General features: G+C 41.8%; 1 protein-coding gene across 1 annotated transcript; it reads right to left on the bottom strand.

The window, feature by feature from the left end:
• Positions 1–4,217: 4,217 nt before the first annotated feature.
• LOC311631110 (uncharacterized protein C2orf78-like) lies at positions 4,218–12,726 on the bottom strand (the record flags this gene model as incomplete). The annotated part of the gene is made up of 5 exons (XM_084900942.1): positions 4,218–4,631; positions 4,767–6,265; positions 7,343–8,104; positions 11,077–11,109; positions 12,663–12,726. The coding sequence occupies 5 exons, from the start codon at positions 12,724–12,726 to the stop codon at positions 4,218–4,220; spliced, it is 2,772 nt and encodes a 923-aa protein (XP_084757068.1).
• Positions 12,727–14,582: the final 1,856 nt, after the last annotated feature.

Below are 14,582 nucleotides of genomic sequence, written 5' to 3'. Positions count from 1 at the left end.
GTATTAGGCAATTGCTTGTATTGCCTAGAAGAGAACAATAAAACTAATTTTTAATGTGAGAGCACCAATAAAGTTCATTGAAAATGAGTGTTTAGCCAGAACCGGTTTGCTCAGTGGATAGAGCATCAGCCTGCGGACTGAAAGGTCCCAGGTTTGATTCCGGTCAAGGGCATGTACCTTGGTTGTGGGCACATCCCCATTAGCGGGTGTGCAAAAGGCAGATGATCGATGTTTCTAACTCTCTACCCCTCTCTCCCTTCCTCTCTGTAAAAAATAAATAAAATATTTTTTAAATGAGTGTTTAACTTCTAAGGGTCACTGTCCAAAGCAATGGGGACACAAATATCTGTATGAGGTAGTTTCTGCCCCTGTGCCCAGCACAATATGGCTACTTACACCATATAGAAACAGTGACTTATTCTGTGTGTAGATGTGTGGATGTATGCGTATATGCACTGTCTCTTTCCAAAGGAGTCCTGCAAGCTTTCTAGACATTCTCTCAGGTGACTTTGTATATCACCACTGAAACTTTATACTTTGGTTTTAAAGTTTAGCTCTCTTGGGGATACTTTACTCCCCTCTAATTTACCTGCCTCCAATTTTGGGAGCCTCCCTGTACGTTTGTTAGTGATGTGATTACAAGACCTGACTTTAAAAATCTAGCTTAAAGCTTTTGCACAGAGGTTACTTCTTCCACCAGGCAAGCATCCAGATCTCTAATTTTTCTCACTCCCTTTTGTGTATATTTCTTGTGGATTTCTCTGAAGTGATTCTGTATGGTAATTGGTTTTTCAGACTAATGGCTGAAAGTGCTTAGCAGATTCTTTCCCCTTTACAAGCATAAATATGCATGCCCAGTGCTAAGATCCAGTGTTGATTCTCCTTGATCTTCTACAGACAACTCTTGGAAGGTAGTTGTAAAGGGAACTCTTCTGTGTCTTCAAAACTCTTATTTCTATATTTCTTATTTCATTATTTCTGTGCCTTCAATAATGAAAAACTCATTTTACCTGTTTTTGTTTTGTTTTGTTTTGTTTTGTTTTGTTTTAAGGCCTTCATGGATGAATACTTAGAGCCACCAGAAGGGGGGAAATTTTTTTAAGATGATTTAGCTTCTTAAGGAGACACTAGGTGAGCTCAATGCTTTGAGACACTAATACAGCCCACCTTGCCCGTTACTAGGGAATCGGGGTGCTCTGAAGGCAGTAATGGAATGTGTACTAAAAACAAGCTGTTTGTGTTGTTAAAACTTTTGCTGTTAATCCATTGGGAATATAAAATAACAAATACAATTTGAAAAGGAAATACTTGGGAAGAAAAGGATGTGGGATGAGCTTTTCAAAATCAGGGAGATAATGCAAGTGTATTGGGAACTTTTACACCTGTGGCTTAATGCTGCATACAAATTATGTTCCTTTTCTGTTGGAGTTGAAATTAGCTGATGAAGAAGTTGTTCCTTGAGAAAAAGGCTACATTAAAACCAGTAACAGGAACATGAATCTGAGGTTTAGAGCTCCACCTATAGTTTGTTTGAAGATTGGTATCTCACATCACAAAAAAAAAAAAAAAAAAAAAATGTTTTTAAATCTAGTTAGGAAAATGAGTTGTAAGCATACTTGGAAAGACAAAAAGAAGGAAAGAGGAAAAGAAAAAATATGCATTCCTTCACACAGGCTCATTTCCCCTCTCATGGTGGCCAAATGTCCCTCTCCCCATGCGCCTTTCAGGTAGCTGTTTTGCCTTCTTATTTAAACCATGGTCCGAGCAAATACAAACATGAGGTGCCATCTTAGACAGAGGAGACTCAGAAAGCCTTGTCTGACCCCGAGTCCTACGAGGGTAGGGCAGATGGGCTCTGCAGCTCTGCTTTGGGAGACTGATCATTTCAGGGCTGTTGCATTCAAAATAATCATGTCAAAGGCTGGAGCAGATTTTGAAAAAGATTGAGGCGGTGGCATTGTTTTTTAACTTCCCCAAATCCTCTCATGGCATTAGATAATCCAAACTGAATGTCCACGGGTAGCATTTACCATGAACTAGAAATCCCAAAGTAAGAGGGTGGAGCAGACAACCACCACCACGCACAGACCTGCCTGGTCTCAGCATCTGCACCAGAGGGAGTGTCAGACAGGAGGAAGCATCTGATGGGTGTGATGGAGGCCTTCAAAGTGCCAGCAGTTGTCACCTGAGAGCACTGGGGGCCAAGTGGAGAACAGAAGCTAAGACTGGAAGGGGTATTTTCCAGTCCCAAAGTCAGTAGATACAAGGGGCGATGGGCAAAAAGTAAGGACTGGAGCAGTCTAGGCCTCTATACCTGGACAGTGAGCACCAGAGTTCCTTTCCACTCAGAAGAGACATAGCTGGAAGGAACCACAGACACAAAGGGGAAACAGAGCCAGGAAACTTCAGAAAGCAAGTCCTATGATCCAATGCTACATTAAAATAAAAACACAAGATTTCCTCAACCTCACCTCCTCTTCTAACAGTGTTAAAACTGATTGCACCTAAAAATAAAACACAGAATAATTGAGATCAAATCCCATGCAAAGATAATATGAGAAAAAGTAGAATAAGGAGCAGAACAGCATCTCCCTCACCAATGAAACAAGTCAGAAAAGATAGGCCCACAAAACAGATCAAAACTATAATCTGCTAGCCCCAGCCTGTTTGGCTCAGGGGATAGAGCGTCAGTCTGCAGACTGAAGGATCCAGTCAAGGGCACAAGCCCAGGTTGCAGGCTCGATCCCCAGTGAGGGTATGCAGGAGGCAGCCTATGAATGATTCTCTCTCATCATTGATGTTTCTCTCCCTCTCCATTCCTCTTTGAAATCAATAAAAATGTTTAAAAACAAACAAAAAACCGATAACCTGCTATTTCAAAATGAGCTAAAAGACATGTGGAAAAACACTGCAAAAGATGAAAGAACAGCCGAAACCGGTTTGGCTCAGTGGTAGAGCGTTGGTCTGCGAACTGAAAGGTCCCAGGTTCGATTCTGGTCAGGGGCATGTACCTTGGTTGCGGGCACATCCTCGGTGGGGGTTGTGCAGGAGGCAGCTGGTCAATGTTTCTCTCTCATCAACGTTTCTAGCTCTCTATCTCTTTCCCTTCCTCTCTGTAAAAAATCAATAAAATATATATTTTTTAAAAAGATGAAAGAACATTGTGGGGGGAAGGGAATGGGAAGATGTTATTTAAAGGGGACAGCATTTCTGTTTGGAATGATGAAAAGTTCTGGAAATAGTAAATGCTGGTAAAAGCTACCCATGAGAGTTTGGTTTGGGTTGATCTATTTCCATGACAGCGTTTGGGGAGATTCAAAAACTGTCCTGATCCATCTTTTGACATCATTATTTTAATTTTAGATGGTAGTGATGGTTGCACTAACATGAATGTGCTTAATGTGACTGAATTGTATACTTAAAAATGCTTAAAATAAATGATGTTTTACTGTAATAAAAAAGGTGAAAGAATATCATAAATCAGTATTAGGTGAGATGATAGAACTCAGGATAGAATTAAAAGTAAAAGAAAAATTTTAGAAATGAATACTAAATTAAATGTAATACAACAGTGGGCCTGGTGCATCAGTATTGAGTAAATGGTGACTTACCCGGTAGGTTGAGTGCCCTTTTACAGCAGTTCACTAGCCTGGGCCCCTGTTATCAGTTATCCTCTTCCCATTCATCTGGTAGCTGCCCCTGATTTATCCTCACCTTCCCCAACTACAATCAGACATGGGTAAGGCAACCCAAACCTTTTGGAAATGTGCCCAGTACCTGTTTTCTAAAATACTTATCTACTGGTCATGAGACATAAGACCAGCCTCCACGATAGACTTTTTCTACAATATTTCTCCTGATCAACCTAGACTCATCTGCCATTTTCATCCATCTCTCCCCTTTTAGCCTACCGACCATAAATAAAGTTCCTTCCTATTTCCTCAGTTCTTACCGCTTGTCCTTCATTTGCCCATCCAACTACCAATCTTTTTGTTCTCGTGCAGCTTTTGATCCACACTCTTGCCAAAGAAAACCACAGTGAACAGCATCTCAAAACTCAAAAGGCTTCTTTATTACTCATCTATACATTCTACTACATTTATTTATTCAATTTTATTAAGATTTACAATATAACAGAATAGAGAAATTTATATCTATCTATCTATCTATGACAAAACAGTAGGTATCCAGAGTGGCACCAACGCTCCTACCATCTCTTATTTCACATAGCCATAGTATCGAGAAATATCCATTTCTTTTTCTCTCTCAATGAAATATTGCATTTTCCCCATCGAGGTGAATTTGGCAGCATTCTCCCTCTCAAGTTGAGCCTTCCTCTTCATGGCCTCTCGCTCTGGCCTCTGCTCGTTTGTGATGGGCGTTGACATTACTGGCCCAGAAATATCAGGTTTCCTCCATGGAAGTCTTTGGCAGGCAAAATCCTGGAGAAGATATTGGTTTTGAGGCTTGGGTGGGGTCCAGGGTTTGTTCACGGCAGTGCGAATGGGCTCCCTCTGGAAAGTAGTGCAAGTTGATGTTTTGTAAGGCACAGGTCTAGAAGCATCACCCTGAGGGACACTAGGCCGGATAGAGTTGGTCCAACCTGGTTGGACTGAATTGGTTGAAATAGGCTGAGGTGGTTTAGCAGAACCCGTCAAAGATGCAGGAGTTGGCTGGGTTGAACTCACTGCAGTAAGTTGAGCTGGATGAGAACCAGGCTCAACAGCGCTGGTCAAATCTGGTTGGACTGGGTTCGTCAAAACTGGCTGAGCTGGTCTGGCAGGACCTGTCACAGATGCTGGGGTTGGCTTGGATGAATTCACAGCAGTAGGTTCAGCTGACTTAGAACCAGGCTGCGCTGGGTTGGCCCCAGCAGGCCGACGTGATGCCAGAGACACTGGCCTGCGAGGAACAGGTCGAGCTTGAGGCTTGTCCAAAGTTGGAAATATCAGAGGTACCAACTTGACCTTCCCCGGAGGTGGCAGCTCATATTCAGATGGAGATGGACACTCCTTTTCTGCACTGCCATCTGGTTTCTGGCATTTGACTTGAGTTTCCTCAGGACCTTTGCCCTCACATGGGGTATCCAGCCACTTTTTGATAGCTAGGGATGGCTGGAGGCCTTTGGGGTTGCTTGAGTTTCCCAGGGCCCTGGAGGAAGAGAGTTCGGTTTTCTTATCAGGCTTCTTCCCCAGGGCATGAAAGACCTGCACAGACTCCAGCATATGCATCCCTAGGGAGCTCCGGGGCTTTTTGAAGGTCTCTTGAATCAGCTCAGGTTGGTTTTTCCTTCTCTTCATTTTTGGGATGGCTGGCTTCTCCTCTGCCTTGATGTTGTTCCCCGACTGCTTATTCTCTTCAGTTTTCCTGGCATTGTACTCTTTTGTTCTTTTTGCCTTTTCTTGCCCATGGCTCTTGGTTTTGCTGGTCCTGCTGGGGGCAGTTTTCTGAGTTTTGTTGGAATTCTTGGCCCTGTTTTCAGGAGCCCTGTCATTGGCTGCAGCATTGGAAACAGCCACTTCTCCCACGAACATGCAATCTGGGGTCTCACGCTGGATTTTGGCCATGGGCTCGCCACTGATCAGCTCAGAGGCTTTATGTTTGTTCCTCCTTGCATGATCAGAGGGAGCGTTAACGATACTTGACTGTTTCTGCACTTCATCCAAACTGATGGCTCTGGCATCTTTGGTTTTGATCACCTTGGGACCTTTGGATTGATCAAGTTCATCCAAGGAATTTAAGAGCAGTGGGAGGTGAGTATCCTCCACCAGTGTAGCAATGTCTGCAAAGCCATCATTGGATTCAATCCCATTTTCAAGTGTTGCCTGGTCCTTCAGACCCAGGCTGCTCTTTTCCAGACCAGTGTTCTCACAACGAGGTGGCTCCTCCTGGCCTAGGGGATCAATGCCCGCCAGGAGCTGGGGAATGTTTGGGATTTCTAAAGGGAGCAGTGGAGGATCTTGGTTTTCTGTAGGGATCTGGTAAGCATCCAGAGGCTTTGAAAGCATGGTTGTAATATCCTCCAGATTCCTGTTCTCTTTCTGTTCCTGGCTTGGAGCTGGAGGCAGTGCCAGGTAAATGCTAGGACTCTGGACTGGAGCTGCCATTGAAATGTCCCCAAGCTCAGGTGATGGGTTACTGTCAAGTATTTGGATATTGCTGCCACTACAAGACTTGGGGAATTCTGGAGTTTGTGGAAGACAAAATGTTTGGCTTAGAGGTTGCAATCCAAGGGAAGTCTTCATTCCCAGGGAAGTCTCCATCACTACAAACAAATCAAGAAGAAGCCAGTCAGTCCCTGGGCACCACCCATGGGTGCTCCCCTGTCACCACCAATGCAGCAATTATGCCCCTTCCAACAATGGGAACAGCATCCCTACCAGCTCTTCTTAAGGGTCGTGGATCGCCCTGTGCTAGGAGCCAGGAGGCAACTGTTCTAGTTCTCACTGGGGATCATTTGATGTCATTGTTCCATGGCATTCTGTATATTTGACAGGGTTGTGATAAGTCAAAAAGTAAGTGATTTAATGCTGAAACCGGTTTGGCTCAGTGCATAGAGCGTCGGCCTGCTGACTGAAAAGTCCTGGGTTCGATTCCAGTCAAGGGCATGTACCTTGGTTGCGGGCACATCCCCAGTAGGGGGTGTGCAAGAGGCAGCTGATCGATGATTCTCTCTCATCAGTGTTTCTAACTCTCTATCCCTCTCTCTTCCTATCTGTAAAAAAATCAATACAATATATTATTTTTAAAAATTAAGTGATTTAAAATATTTTACAAAGCTAGCATTGTACATGTGGGGCCCCTTTAGTTCTCTCCCCTTTCCTGAGAAAATAACACTTCACACAACAGAGTAGGGGAGGAAATGGAGTTCTTCCTGATGAACTAAGCAAGGGCAGATTTTTAGCCTGCTTGCTTTTGACCAGGTCATGGAGCACAAAGTCTTAAAACCTGGCATGAATTAAGGAGGGAAAGTTAAACTGGCACTATCACAGTAAGAGTTCTGAAATTCCTTCTAAAGAAACTGAAGCAATAAATTGAGAGTCCATGAAACTGTGGTAGTAGAGGGAGACTAGTCATGTAGGGAATTGAACAGTGTGGGACCCCTTTGTATGCTCTTGGGTTCTCATATATATAGCATACATGGCCAATCCAGTGTCCACCTTCCCATCTCTATGAGGTGTTCCCATAGATTCTGAAAATGGGGAGCACTGACTGAGGGTGGCAATTACAAAGTCAGGACTTAAGGTCTACTTGTCTGTCTACTCACCACTTCCCAGGTGCAGATTGACCTGAGATTTTAATGGTGACCCTCTTCCTCTTACTTCTTGCTGTTAGAACTCACCTTGAAAACTTGTCTCTGTGATGGGCTGAGCAGGCACGGAATAATAGATTGCAGAGGTGGAGGCCGGTGGTATCACATTGGTGGGCTGGACCTCCTTCAGGACCATGACCATCTCAGGCTGAGAGGCAGAGGCTCTGCTGTCTGTGTAAGACACAGAGCCATAGGATTGCAGGTAGGGGCCACGTTCTGCAGAGAGCAGAGGCCCCAGAGTGCCTTGATTGTAGTAATAGAGCTGACTTCCTTCCTGGTAGGGAAGTGACAGGCTCTGTCCCTGACTTGGGATCTGAGATGGTGCCCCATGAACAAGGCTGGCGGAAAGTGATGGATACAGAGGGACCATGTTATTGGCCTCTGAGGTTTTATTATACTGGGATGCCATGGACATGGAAGACACAGCGGTGTCCTGGTCGATGACAGTCACAGTGAAGTCTCCGAGGGATGAGGACTTCTTTTCAGGGCCCGCTGTGAGAGCCCACTCAAAAATACCAGGATTGGAAGCAGCTGGAGTGGAGATCTGGTTCTGGCCAGTAACTCCAGACAGCATAGTTGTGCTAGAATGTTGGTAAAGGTAGGCACTACCCATGAGTGGTTGGAAAGAGGTGCCAGAGACTGATGGTAGGAGCCATCCTGACGTGACGGCTGGAGCAGAGACTCTGGGGAGACTGCAGACTCGTCCTGTGAGGGAGGCCGCAGTGCTCCCCACAGGAAGAGAGAGCTGCAGAGACTTTGAAGTTCCGCGTAAAGGTGGATTTTGGAAATTCTCTGTGGGGAACAAAGAGGGTGATGGAAAAAATCAAAGAGATTCACTATGTTTGAAGAACAGCATCATCTTAAGATTAATACCAATACTCACTGAGTATCAAACAGCTCCTGCTGGTTGTGAGTGCTGGAACAGTTTGCTACGCTTCTGTATTAACTGCCTATGCTCCCATTCTGGGCAAAAATGTGCAGGAGACCCATGTGGTGTGGTTCACACATTCTCTAGAGTAGAGGCAATCACTCCCTGTCCTATCTCTCCCTTGTGTCTGCACTAGTATTGATTTGTGTGCTCTTTCCTAGAATGGAAGCATTTTAGAACCAGGATTCTTTAGGGAACCTGTGTTCTACCATTCTCACTTTATGCGTGTGAACTAAGGCTCAGATAGACTTGTTCAAGTGCTCTCATTGTGTTAGCATTATTGCCGTGTTACATAACCTAAGCATCCTGGCTCCCTTACTCAGGGCAGACTCTGAGCATTACACTGCCACAAACTGGGAGCAATATGACTTCTAATGTAGATGAGGGGGGTTTTGTCCATGGAAGGCAGGACAGCTATTGCCATTGTAATCTTCAGTGCCTCATGTTGCCTGCAAGTTCACATACTGTTCCCTGGAACTCACATGTAGCTCAGTGCAGTTGGTAAATTTGAAGTGTCATTCTTACCGTCTTCAAACTTTGTTTCTGATCCTACCTCAAAATGACTAACTGAGAGTGAATTTCTCAAGAAGTGCTTTTTGAGAGAAAAACATTACTTAAACTGTCCAGGTTTTGAGTTACTCATCCATAAAGTCATTGTAATAATAGTAACAATAATAATTTATACATAAGTAAGTGTTATATCACATATGATTTATATGGAAGAAAATACAAGTTATGGAAAGAAAAGAGAAAAAATAATGAACAATATATATCAAGAGAACTAAAAAAAATATAAACATTTATGAAAATTGGGGCACATAGCAAAAATCAAAGCATAAACATTTGCTAATAAATGATGTTGTATAATATATGCATATTATAAAAGTAAATATTGCCTATGCTATTTTAGTGAATACTATTAACCAAAGAACAACCCACAGTACAAGGTGATTTCAAAAACAATTTCTAGCCATGTGGATAGAGAAGATATATCAGTAAAAACGGCATAAAAAGCCATAAATGTGGATATATAAGTAGTCCCAATAGATGTGGACAGATATTTCCGTAAAAATTGCTATAAAGCAGAGAACAACATAAGTGTAAAATAATTCCATTATTGTGCTTATTCATGTTTTTTCTGAATATTACCCAACAAGTAACAGTAAGTCTAGTATAAATAGATATTTCAATTAATATAACTACATGACACAGAAAGAACACTTAAAGAGTATCCTGAAAATGTGTATGTTTATCTTAAAACCTAGATTTTAATCATCTTCAACATCCAGGAAAGTCTTAAAAACCATCATCACTAGATTTGAATTAAATAAAAATTTACTGAAGGAATCATCAAGAGGCCCCACAAAATTAGTTTTTAGATAACTGTGAGGTTAGGTTTGACCTTTTCTTTTCCTTCTTAGGTAACTAAGATCTAAGGGAGATTATGGCTGCTTCTCAGTGTGGAATATACTTATCACACAAAGGAATTATTTTAATTTTATTTTTAAAAGACAAAAAATATCTACATAGTTTAAATATCAGAATGGAGTGAAACACTGAAAATTATGTTTTCCTCCAGCCCCCTAGATAACCACCTTTATTAGTTTCTAGGAATCATAATTTCTAAAACACGTGTTTTTAAATGTTGATACTCAAAACTGTCATATGCTATCTGTGTGTTCAAAGAGGCAATAGGAAAAGACAGACAAGGAATGTGACTTTTCTGATAAGCTGCTTTGCCTACTGATACCCTATTCCAGCCTTACTTTCCTTCCTAGTCTGTTAATGTAAGCATTGGTTAAAATCAACTTTATTTTGCTCTACTCTGAGCAGATTTCACTTAAATTTAAAAATGTTTTAATTTAAAATTTTTTGTTTCCTTCAACATTCCGTTGCAAACTACCTTTTTTGCTCTTGAGAGCTCCTCTATGCTCACCTGCTTCATTCTTATAGTTTCCCCTCCTTCATGCTTATGTTCCCCCCTTGCCTTGGTTCCTGCTGGCCCGTGTTGATGAAAACAATCCTAAACTTTCTTACATTTACAATAAATGCTTGCCTCACTATAGCTCAGTACTCTCCATCCTCTCTCCCTATTTTCTCTTTTCACCTAGTTTTGGATAGAAATCTCCAAAAATGGGTGAATATTACTAGTTGAAAATACTAGGTCGGAGCCCATTACACATAACGCATCATGTATTCATATTGCCAGTTTTCTATATCAGCTAGGTTTTGTCTATGTCAGTGTTTTTCAACCTTTTTTGGGCAAAGGCACACTTGTTTCATGAAAAAAATCACGAGGCACACCACCATTAGAAAATGTTAAAAAATTTAACTCTGTGCCTATATTGACTATATATAAAGTAATTCTCTTGAATAGGAATCAAATAAACACAAAGAAAGTATTTTATAATTACTTTATTATGAAATATTAAGTAAACAAAATAGTGAAAAATTATAAAATTCTTGTCTTGTCTGCACCTACGGCAGACCAGGCAACATCTCGCGGCACACTAGTGTGCCGCGGAACAGCGGTTGAAAAACGCTGGTCTATGTTTATATATGTGTCTTTAGGACTCAGCATTAGAAAAGAAGGGGAATAGAGAGAACAACCAATCTGAGATCTTAATGTAACAGATGGGGGAAGAACAGATTTTGTGAGAGAATCAATGACTTGTCCAAAGTCACATAACTAGTAAGTGTCAAAATCAAAATTGAAATTAGGTCTCTGAATTTCTAGATCAATACTTCCTTTCTTTATTCTATGCTATTTGGACTCTACTGCTAAATTTAGGGGCAAAATATCTAATGAGAAACTTTTAAAAGTTTCTTCCCTTACCTGACATGGTCAGAGAAGAGGAGGAAATAGTAACTGTAGATATAAGGGACGAGGATGTCTGAGTGGGTGAAGCCAAAGAACGCTTGTGTCCAGTATGAAGGTTACCGATCACACTGGTCACTGGTCATTGGTCAGTTGCAATGATTCAAAAGTATTTACATATAACTCCATGGAAACCCCAAGATTCTGCCAGGTGAGGTAGGTTTGGTGGGAGAATGATGTCACAAAGCAGGCAGTTTAAAGGGATGCCAGAGCCAATAGGGAGGTCAGATTCCCAACAAGAAGACAAGATTGGATGGAGGGAGCAATAGGGGAGCTAAACCAACCCCTAAATGAATGAGTTCTGGGGTAGATGTGCTAGTTGACAAGAAAGAGCTAGCTGATAGTCTCACTTTCCCCAGGTTCTTGTGTTAGGGGAATCATTTCAGTATTTCTTAAATATATCCATTAATATAATTAACTAGTACTTTTATTTTCTATGTTATGTTGTATGATATATATTTATCATTAGATGTATATATGTAATATCCTAAGAAAGAACAGAAAGGTTATCTAGGTTGTACCATTGCAATTGTGCAGAAATTATATCTGTCCATCTACTAGTAACTAGTGAATTTATTCAACTTTTGGGGAGCAAAGGAAGGAATTAAAAACTCTTTTGCGCCCTGGATGGTTTGGCACAGTGATTAGAGTGTCAGCTCTCAGACCGAAGGGTCATGGGTTCTATTGCCAGTCAAGGGCACATACCTCAGTTGCAGATTCGCTCCCTGCCCCTCAGTAGGGCACATGTAGGAGGCAACAAATTAGTGTGTGTCTCTGAAATTGAGGTTTCTCTCTTTATCCTCCTTCCTCTTCCCTCTCTTTCACTCTCTCAGAATCAATCTAAAAGAATATCTACAGATGAGGATTTGGCGGGGGGGGGGGGGGGGGGGAGGTGGTTTTGTTTTGAGAGTTGGTTAAAAAGTAAAATGAAGTTTGTTGAGTGCATGTTGTGGAGAATGATGTGGACCAGGGCTCTTCTCTTGTAGTTTCTCCTTGAATCCTACCTTCCTTGGGCTGGGCTAGGCCTGGCCAGGATGGACTTGCATCTCTCTTTGCTCCTTTTCTCCTTCTCCTTCTTCTTCTCCTTCTTCTTCTTCTTCTTCTTCTTCTTCTTCTTCTTCTCCTTCTTCTTCTTCTTCTTCTTCTTCTTCTTCTTCTTCTTCTTCTTCTTCTTCTTCTTCTTCTTCTTCTTCTTCATTGCAGGCAGTGTTTCTAGACAAGCTTTGTTTTTGTATTCTTACACTCCCAGATGTTACTTCCTGACAACTTCCAGCAGCATCAGGGGATCTTCTTTTCAGTGTCTGATGCGTCCCAAAATAGACTCTGCCCATTAGAAGCAAATACCAAAGAGCTAGGAGTCAGCTGCCTGCAAACCTTTCCTCTTCCAGCCTTTGGTTGCAGTTCTTCTGCCCATAACTTTCTCTCTCTAGTTCCTTGAGCTACGTAGGCTTTCTGCCATCCTGTTCTCTTATACATGAGAGGCATTCACAATATTTTCCCCTTTCCTTCTCACATAAAGTGTATCTATCCAGTGTGGCAGTTACTGTAGTCTCCTACCCCTTGCAAACAGCCGCTGTAGAATTTTGGGCCTCTAGGATTCTCTGCCATGCTTGGGTGCAAGGCCAGATAGGACATGCATGGAGAATAGGCATCAGGCAATGTGGAAGTATATAAAACAAGAGTTCTGTCCACTAGAGAAAATAATCCTAATGTATTTTTGTTTTTGTCACATCATTCATTGGTATATTTATAAAGTATAGATTGTTTTTATGCTCTGTATCAAGCTCTGGTTTTGTCCACAGGGAGTGTGTGAAAAGGGCATTGTGGTGAGTTATACTGTGGCCCTGAGCATAAGGAACAGATGTGTGTACTCAGCCTGACTTGGCCTGGCTTGCCCTTGTTCTCTGCCCCCTGATTAGTGCTTTTCCCACCACTCTTGTGACTCTGAATTGGGGCTGAGTTGCTAATGACTATATGGGTGGGGCAAAAGTAAGTATATAGTTGTTCACATGAAAAATAATACAATAATTAATGAATAATACAAGAAGGATCTCTATTTTGTATACTCACACGTGTAAACCTACTTTTGCCCTACTCCTTAAATAGGGTAAGCTGGTTTGGGGTAGGAAATCTATGGATCTAGTAATTTTTCTTGATGGTAAGCTTTTAGGGGTGCCTAGATCAATCTACCTGGGGGCTTTTTTATGCTAATGAGTAGGAAGTGCATGGTACAAATTGGCAAGAGCCGATAGCTCATGGATGGAGTCTACAAAGAGACATAATTCATTTATAGGACTACTATTCCTTCTATGAGATATGAGTGTTTTCAAAGTTGGGGGATGATAGGATGATACTTATCTGAGAAGAAATACACTGAGGGGTGTAGTAGTGTAGACACATGGTTTAAACTGATTAAAAAAAAATTTGTTATTCCTCACCAAGGATATTGTTTCCATTGATTTTTTTTTTTTTTTTTAAGAGTGGGAGGAGCCGAAACCGGTTTGGCTCAGTGGTAGAGCATCGGTCTGCGGACTGAAAGGTCCCAGGTTCGATTCCGGTCAGGGGCATGTACGTTGGTTGCGGGCACATCCCCGGTGGGGGTGTGTGCAAGAGGCAGCTGGTCGATGCTTCTCTCTCATCGACGTTTCTAGCTCTCTATCTCTCTCCCTTCCTCTCTGTAATGAAATCAATAAAATATATTTAAAAAAAAAAAAAAAAGAGTAGGAGGAGGCAAGGGAGAGAGAAATCCATGTGAAAGAGACACATCAATTGGTGGTTTTGTATAATTGCGCTGACTAGGGGATTGAACCTGCAACTGAGGTACATGGCCTAAACAAGGAATCAAATCTGCAACCCTCTGGTGTGTGAGCCAATGCTCTAACCACTGAGCAATGCTGGCCAGAGCCTTATAAATTTTTTTCAACATTTTCCCCCTAAGTTTCAGACCTCAGATTGCCAACTTCCATGATACTAATATGTAATGTGAAGTTAACAGTATGTGCTAAATATCTGCAAGCCAGGCCAGTCTTTTTGTTTGTTTTTTATTAATCCTTACCAGAGGATATTTTTCTATTGATTTTTCGGGAGAGAATGGGAGAGGTAGAGACAGAGTGAAACATCGATGTGAAAGAGACACTTTGATTGGTTGCCTCCCACATGAGCCCCAACCAGGGGCTGGGATCAAGCCTGCAACCAAGATACGTGCCCTTGCCTGGAATTGAACCTGGGACCTTTCGGTTTGCAGGCCAATGCTCTTATCTACTGAGTTGAACCTGCTAGGGCAGACCAGTGTTTTGTTGTTTTGTTTTGTTTTGTTTTGTTTTGTTTTGTTTTAATTGTTTTTCCCTGGAAATCAAAAGAAGCCATATCCACTGCAGGTTAGGATGGGTGGTATAAGATTGGAGAAAGTGTAGTAAGATAAATTCTGGTAGTGGTCAAATGTTTACATGTTAAAATACTCAGTT

This window comes from Pipistrellus hanaki (assembly GCF_964339955.1).
Source record: "Pipistrellus hanaki genome assembly, chromosome: 12".
Lineage (NCBI taxonomy): Eukaryota > Metazoa > Chordata > Mammalia > Chiroptera > Vespertilionidae > Pipistrellus > Pipistrellus hanaki.
This window is presented reverse-complemented; position numbering and strand designations above follow the sequence as displayed.